The following is an 8,463-nucleotide window of genomic DNA, read 5'->3' on the forward strand; positions in this document are numbered from 1 at the left end:
ATCATTTTCTATATTCAAGGATGGCTCACTAGAGCACCGCCGGAAAAGCATACTGGAGCACCGCCGGGTTGGCTCGCCAGAGCAACGCCGGGAACCTAACTGGCGATGGGGGGCACCGACTTTTGGGCATGCGATGGGCGTGGGAAGTGCCCTAGACAACCCCTGCTCGCTCAATATCACCTCCCCCCTAAAGAGCTAAAAAACTTGGTCAATGTGCTACCAGACGACATTCTTTTTTTTTTATAAAAACGACCCAAAGGTCAACTTTAATTTATTGCATCATTAATGACAATACTATGAATTTCCATGGGAAAATCCATATTAAAGTACGAATTACATTTTTCCTTAATCGCTAAAATACAAAGAAAATCAGCAGCCCTGTTACTACAACGGCCAATCCAATTAACTTGGACTGAAGTAAAATTCCTAAACATTCTAGAAGCTTTTTTAATACTGCAGCCCAAAATGGTAATATCTTGGTCCCTCTTTTTTGTCGCATTGACAAGAAATGCACTGTCAGATTCCAAAATAAGCTTATCCACTTTCAATTTTAAAGCCAAATTTAAACCTTCCACAAAAGCGTCAAATTCCGCCCATTTCATGTTCTGAATTTTATTCACAAAGCTATAGCTACCCCCAATCACAAAGCCATCATGGTCTCTGGCAATAGCTCCGTACCTAACATTCCCATCCACAACTGCAGCATCGACGTTAATTTAATAACACCATCTGAAGGTCTTGTCTAACCTTTACTCATCGGGATTGAGGGGATAACAGAAGGCTCTGCAAGGTTGAAAATACGAAAATCTTTGCTGAAAGTTTGCACTTTTTCCCATACCACCATAGCCGTATCTTTCTTCCCTTGAAAAACCAAATTGTTCCTGTCATTCCAGCAGTTCCAGAGGAGTGTGAAAAAATCGACAGTAGCTTTCTTGTCCAGCACACGAAGGATATCTTCCAACCAATCGATACACCGTTCATATCTTCCATCAATCAGTCTATTGTTTAACCCATCGATCATGAGAATCTCACGGACTTTAGGGCAATCTTTCATAGCGTGGATGAGCGTTTCCTTACAGCTGTTGCATCTGGGGCAAGTTGTCAAGAACTCTTGACGGATGCGAGCAATATTATTGTAGGTAGGCAAAATATAGTAGCAGATTCCCCAACTAAAGACCTTAAATTTAGGAAGCATTTTTAACTTCCATATAATTTTCCAAATTCTAAGTGATAACCATGAATAAGTTGATTTTGAGGTATAAACTCTAAGGGTTTTGAATTCACGTTCTGCTATCACTTATGCCATTATGAAGAATGGGTAAATTGCATATTAGATGCCCCATATTTTTACCATATAATTCCATAACCCTGTCCTTTTTCCACTGTCCATAATTGTGGTCCCATAAGTCTTTGACTTTTCTTTCTTCATTTGTTAACCTTGACCGACAAACCGACTCCCCATTGAGACTTTCGATACCCCAATGATCCCTGCGAATATCGATAGAGTTGCCATCCGCAATCTGCCACAGAAAGCCCTCCTTAAGGGCATCTATCGCTTTAGCAATGCCAGACCAAGTAAAAGATGGCTTTTCACAATATTTTGGTCGAAGCACATCACCATCCGGGAAATATTTCGCACTCAACACCTTAAAGTATAGAGTATCCTTAAACTGCATAAGCCTCCAAACTTTTTTACCAAGGAGGGCAATATTAAACAAATGCATGTCCCTAAAATTGATACCCCTCATTCCTTTCGGATAGCACATACGCTCCAAGCCAGTATAACCTAGCCTCGGGTTTTTTCATTATTCGTTCACCACTGCTTGCACATTTTCAAATGTAATTTCTCGATAATGCCATTTGGAGCAAGAAAGACAGAAAATGCATATGTTGGGATAGATTGAATAATGGCTTTAATGAAAATCTCTTTTCCACCATAAGACAGAAGCCGCTTTGACCATCCATTAATCCTGCAATCACACTGATCTAAAATATAAGTAAAAGCAAGAGATTTCTTTTTACCAATAGGTAATGGTAACCCAAGATAATTATCAAGTCGGTCAACCATTCTCATCCCAAGCTTAGAACAAAAAAGGTGTCTTTGAGCCGAAGGAGTTTTCGGGCTGAACATGATCATTGATTTATTGTTATTAATTTTTTGACCCAATGCGCCTGAAAATTTAGTTAAAATATTGACCATCTCCTCCACATCCTTGATTTTATTACGAATAAACAGAAGAGCGTCATCGACAAAAAATAAGTGCTTTATTTGCGGTCCATTAATGCTAGCCCGAATTCCTTTAAGCTTATTATTAGTCTGAGCTTGAATTAAAAATTTAGAAAAAACCTCCATGCAAAAGAGAAAAAGATAGGGAGAAAGAGGATCCCCTTGTCTAAGTCCTTTTCCCGGCACGATAGTATCAGACAGGGTTGAGTTGCATTTGACCATGAACTGCACCGAGCTAACACAACTCATAATCTTAGTCACCCAAGCCTCCGCGTAGCCCATTCTTTTCATCACCTCTTCAATAAACTTCTATTCAACTCTGTCATATGCTTTGCTCATATCGAGCTTGATCACAAAGCCTTTATTAGGGCCATTTTTAGTGCTTTGAAGATAGTGAACCAACTCATGGGCGATCAAGACATTGTCGTGAATCATCCGTCCAGGAACAAAAGCGCTTTGATTTTGGCTAATGCACATCGGGAGAGTGTCTTTCAACCGATTTGCCAGAGCTTTAGCAAGAATTTTGTATATCACCCTACATAGGCTAATTGGTCAGAAATGTGTCATCTCAATGGGCTCTTTGATTTTCGGGATAAGGACAATAATGGTCTCATTGAGTAATTCCACACTTGTATCTCCCCTCAAGACTTCATGACAAAGCTTTATAATATCATCGCCCACCACCTCCCAATTTTCTTTGTAGAAATTTTCGGATAGACCATCTATGCCCGGGGCTTTCCTAGGATCCATCTGCTTGAAAGCCTTAAGAATTTCATGATCCGTGAATGCCATGGTTAATCTGTCATTCATCTCTCCTGAAATACAAGTATCAATATAGTCAAGGTTTAATGTTTCATCCATATGTAACATTGACTCAAATAGATTTTGGAAATACTCCCTGGCAGCCTCGTAAATATCCTTGGTATTCTCCCTCCAGTAGCCATGCCTGTCTTTCAGTTTTTCAATTTTGTTCACCTTTTTTCTGCTGGTTGCTCTCACGTGAAAAAACCTAGTATTTCTGTCCCCCTCTTTCAACCATGAAACTCTTGATCTCTGTGCCCAGTACTGCTCCTCTCTATCCAACAGTTTCCTTAGCTTTATTCTCATGGCTTTAAGTTTGTTTCCATCGTACACTTTCACAGGTTTATCAATGAGCCTATTAATATCGGACTTAAGTGCATCAATCTGTCTCTTTATCCTCTTGTACCTCTTAAACTGCCATGCTCCTAGGTCATGTCCTACCTTTTCTATCTTATCCATTATATCCTCCGTATCCATCTTCCAAGCATTTTTAATGATATTTTTAGCGTGAATCTCTTTAGCCCAGTACATATCATATCTAAACATAAGTTTAGAATCCCTTTGCTCCTTTCTAGGCTTTCGACCCTTAGTATCAAGTACAATAGCATCGTGGTCAGAATTAGACTGGAGAATAACCTTGGTTTCGATGAACGGGAAGCTGTCCACATCACTTACCGAGATTAAAAAACGATCCATTCTTTCTTTGACCATTGCAGTCGTCCTTGGTTTCTAGGCATGAGATGGGCGTGGGCAGTGCCCTGGACAACCCCTGTTCGCTTCAATATCACCTCCCCCCTAAAGAGCTAAAAAAACTTGGTCAATGTGCTACCAGGCAACATTCTTTTTTTTTTTGAGCAAAAATGACCATAAGGGTCAACATATATTATTAAGTAACATCACCAATTACAGCATCATGGATTTCCGAAGGATAATCCATATCAAAAAAACAATTTTTAGCCTCACTACGCATATTCTTACAAATTAAATGGGCTACATTAGTACAAGACCGTTCAGTCCTAATTAAACTGACAGATTTAAAAAATGTGAAAGCTACTGTACAATCCTTAAGCCGTGCGCCTATGATCGTGACATCATTAGCCAAATTATTAATCCTGTTGACCAGCCCAGCATGATCCGTCTCAAAAAGAACATGGTATTTTATGTTTAATTTGCATGCCACGTCAATGCTTTGCTCAAAGGCCACGCATTCGGCCTCTTCCACCGACCGTCTGCCCTTTTTAAAACCCTCACTGCCACCTAAAACAAAACCTTCTTCATCTCTTATTACCGTCCCATACCTGATTCCAGTTTCCCCAACTGTAGCATCAAAATTTATTTTTAAAAAACCTTTCGAAGGTTTAACCCACCTCTTCTCCACTATATTTTGTAGGATTAATAGTTCATGCAGCATATTACATATCCGGAACTCCTTGCTCAGGTTGCTTGCCCTTTCCCATATTAGCTGCGCCTCATCTTCTTTTCCTCTGAAGATGAAGTTATTTCTATTATCCCAACAGTTCCATAAAATTGTCATTAAGTCAGCTATGGCTCTCTTGTCAAGGACACGCATCAAGTCTTCCAACCAATCAATGCAATGATCATAAGATTTAGAAATAAAGCTCTTGGACCATCTTCCTATCAACAAAACTGCTCTCGACGTTGGACAGTCTCTTAGTGCATGAAGCAATGTTTCGACCTCGGCTCCACATCTCGGGCATCCTTTGTTAAAACCTGGTCTGATGGATGCTATCTTTCCATTTGTCAGAAGAATTTCATGTCCCACCCACCACGTAAAAACACGAAACTTCGGTAAAGTGTAGAGTTTCCATAGAGCTCTCCAAAAAAACCTGTGAGGACCACATCCCATTTCTTTCAACAACAGCCACGAGTAGGCAGACTTTGAAGTAAAACATCCATGAGTATTGTGAAACCATATTATTTTATCTTCTTGACCCACATCTCCAATGGGTATGTCGCAAATCTTATCACCCCAGTCTTGCCCATACGTTTGCTTAACTTTATTCTCATCCCAGCTTCTTCTATCCATGTGCCAGAGATCTTTCACATACTTTTCATTATGGTTGAGAGTGTTGCTGATGACCGCGGCCCCATTAAGCCATTCCATCCCCCAATTATCAGCCTAAATATTTATCTTCTCTCCATTACCAACCTGCCACCCAAAACCATCTTGAAAGGCTTCCACCGCTTTCGCAATGCTTGACCAAGTGAAAGAAGCTTTGTCAACTTTTTTAGCATGGAAAATATTCCCATCAGGGAAGTACTTCGAAGATAGCACTTTGAAACAAAGAGAATCTGTATTGTTTAAAAGTCTCCACACTTGACGCCCTAAGAGAGCAAGGTTAAACAGTTTAACATCTCTAATTCCAAGGCCTCCCATGCCTTTCGGTTTGCACAAAGTTTTGCATGGGATCATTGTCCAGAATCTACCTTTGTCTTTACCCGACCACCATGTTCTACTCAGCATGGCTTGAATGTCATCAATAACGCCTTTGGGGGCCAAAAAAATTAACATAGCATACGTAGGAATAGATTGAAGGGCCGCTTTAATGAAGACTTCTTTTCCCTCGAAAGATAGTAACCTTTTTTTCCAACTGTTTATCCTGCAAGACATTCTATTAGTGATCTCTTTGAAAGCCTCTATTTTCTTCTTACCAATAGGAATAGGAAGGCCAAGATAATTGTTTAATTTTTCCACCACCATCATGCCTAGCAGATCACTAAAAAGTGTTCGTTGAGCTCTTGGAGTATTGGGACTAAACAAGATCATTGACTTGTCAAAGTTTATTTCTTGACCTGAAATGTTAGAAAAAATATCAAGCATATTAACAAGACATTCAATATCGCTCCTTTTATTCCTGACAAATAGAAGTGCATCATCAACAAAGAACAGGTGATTTATTCTAGGGCCTTCCCTACTAGCCCGGATGCCTCTTAAAGTGTTGTTCTCCTGTGCATGGATAAGCATTCTCGAAAATGCTTCCATGCAAAATAAGAACAAATAAGGGGAGAGTGGATCCCCTTGACGAAGGCCTCTCTCAGGCACAAAAATATCAGATAGAATATTATTGCATTTGACCGTATAAGTAACCGAGCGAACGCATTCCATAATTTTAGCAATCCACTTATCCGCAAAACCTATCTTCTTCATTACGTTTTCAATAAAAATCCACTCCACTCGGTCATATGCTTTACTCATGTCAAGCTTGACTACGAGTCCTTTATTAGGGCCGTTTTTAGAACTTTGAAGATAATGGAGGAGTTCATGCGCTATCAGAACATTATCATGTATCATCCTCCCTGGCACAAACGCGCTCTGATTTTGACTAATACAACTGGGCAGGGCAGCTTTTAGCCGATTAGCAAGCACCTTAGAGATGATCTTGTAGACAAACCTGCAAGGGCTAATAGGGCAAAAATTAGTAAGCTCACAAGGATTTTTAATTTTAGGAATTAAAATGATCATAGTTTCGTTAACACTAGAGATATTTTTGTTCCCGTTAAGAACTTCCAGGCAGTAGCTAATAGTATCTTTTCCCACAATCTCCCAGTGATGCTTAAAAAAACTTCCCAATAACCCGTCAATTCCGGGGGCTTTATTGGGATCCATCTACTTAATAGCCTGAAGAACCTCCTTCTCCGTGTAGTCCATACAAAGCCATTCATTTGTTTCCCTCGTCACACAGTCCTTAATAAAACCCATCTCCTGGGTATTAGCATTTTGACCATTCGACCGAAATAGTTTCACAAAATAATCTTTAGCCACCTTGTTTATATCCTTGTTGTTTGTCACCCACTGCCCTTCCGCGTTTTTAAGCTTCTCTATAACATTCTTTTTTAGCCGACCAGTGGCTTTAGCATGGAAATACCTAGTATTTCTATCTCCCTCCCTAAGCCAATTTGACCTAGACCTTTGTGCCCAGTAACTTTCCTCCCTAGCATAGAGAAAGTCAAGCCTTCTCCGAGTCTCCTTTAACGTGCGCCCACTTTCCCCTCTACTAACAGAGTCAATGATCCAGTCTATATGTTTCTCCAACTTTTGCATGTCCCTCTTCAAATTTCCATATTTCTTCCTCTGCCAAGGACCAAGGGCCGACCTAACCCTTTCGATCTTCTCCCCAAAATCAGTAGCATCCCTGTTCCAAGCTCTTTCAATAACGTTTTTTGCTTCCACATCACCCGCCCAAAAAACATCAAACTTGAAGCACAATATTTTATCATTTGGATAATCCTTCGGTTTTTGACCCCACAGGTCTAAGATAATTGCATCATGATCTGACTGGGTTTGTCTCACCACCTTGGTAGATATGAAAGGAAATTTTTCAGCCACTGAAACCGAGCTAATGAACCTATCGATTCTTTCCTTTATCAAACCCTCCCACTTCTATTATTAACCCATGTAAACCAACCACTGTTAGGTTTAATATCCACAAGAGCCAGTTCGTCCATAACCTCTTTAAACTCATTCATTTGCGCCCTCACACCCCTACGCCCACCTTCTTTCTCAGCATCGTTCAAAATAGCATTAAAATCTCCCCCGACAATCCACTCCTCCCTAACGGACTCTCCAACCCTCCGCAAAATATCCCATGAGCTGCTCCTAAGATTCGGGTTCGCATGCCCATAAAATCCCGTAACCCTTATATTTTTGTTGTTCTCCAGTTTTACCATTGAATCAATGTGATGCTTAGAGTGGTTTTGAATAGAGACATTCATCCCATCCCTCCACATCAGCGCAAGACCCCCACTCCGTCCTTCAGAATTAACCGCTAACCCATTCTGCATCCTACATTTGTTTTGGACCCTACGAAAATCATTGGCAGACATTTTAGTCTCGCTAAGAAAGATGAGATCAGGATTATTAGCTGCAAGAAGTTGTTTTAACTCCCTTAGCTTTGCGGGGTTCCCCAAATCGCGACAATTCCAGCACATAAACTTCATTTACAAATGACAACTCACGAGATTGCTACCTTAAACGAGTGCCATGGAGACTGATTAACACTTTTGCTATTGTCGCCTCCCCCAACCTCGACAAGAAACACCCTAAGAAAAGAGACAAACAGAACCTCAAAATTCGCCACCGGGAACAGAGCAAAGAAACAGCCCAAGAACCTACAAAAACACAACAAGACAACAACAGCCAGGAACACCCCGACTCAAGCTGTGAACAAACACCCCTCCATCAAACCCCCATCCCTGAACATCAAGGAAAGGAAAACTTGCAAGAAAGCACTAGAAAACTGCAACCGAACACCAGCAGTCCAAGAAAACCCAGAAAACCTAATAGCTACTATAACAAAATCAACTAAATCGAACAAATAGGGAAAATCATTAAAACTTATCCTCCGCATTCATATTATGCCTGTTAAAGCATAAAGAAACCCTCATATTGAATAACGTTGAAAAGTCAAAGAAAA

At 40.4% G+C, this 8,463-nt stretch overlaps 1 protein-coding gene across 1 annotated transcript; it reads right to left on the reverse strand.

The window, feature by feature from the left end:
* Nucleotides 1–266: 266 nt before the first annotated feature.
* LOC108472096 (uncharacterized) lies at nt 267–1,195 on the reverse strand. The gene is made up of 2 exons (XM_017773616.1): nt 748–1,195; nt 267–697 (listed from the first exon to the last, which is right to left on the reverse strand). The coding sequence occupies exons 1-2, from the start codon at nt 1,193–1,195 to the stop codon at nt 267–269; spliced, it is 879 nt and encodes a 292-aa protein (XP_017629105.1).
* Nucleotides 1,196–8,463: the final 7,268 nt, after the last annotated feature.

This window comes from Gossypium arboreum, chromosome 11 (assembly GCF_025698485.1).
Source record: "Gossypium arboreum isolate Shixiya-1 chromosome 11, ASM2569848v2, whole genome shotgun sequence".
Classification (NCBI taxonomy): Eukaryota; Viridiplantae; Streptophyta; class Magnoliopsida; order Malvales; family Malvaceae; genus Gossypium; species Gossypium arboreum.

What these genes read in the sequence shown, in the direction of transcription:
- LOC108472096 (XM_017773616.1), bottom strand. Translation starts at nt 1,195, where the DNA reads ATGCTTCCTAAATTTAAGGTCTTTAGTTGGGGAATCTGCTACTATATT. An exon ending in CTCAATCCCGATGAGTAAAG is followed by an intron (nt 698 to 747) that starts GTTAGACAAGAC and finishes TCGATGCTGCAG; the next exon opens with TTGTGGATGGGAATGTTAGG.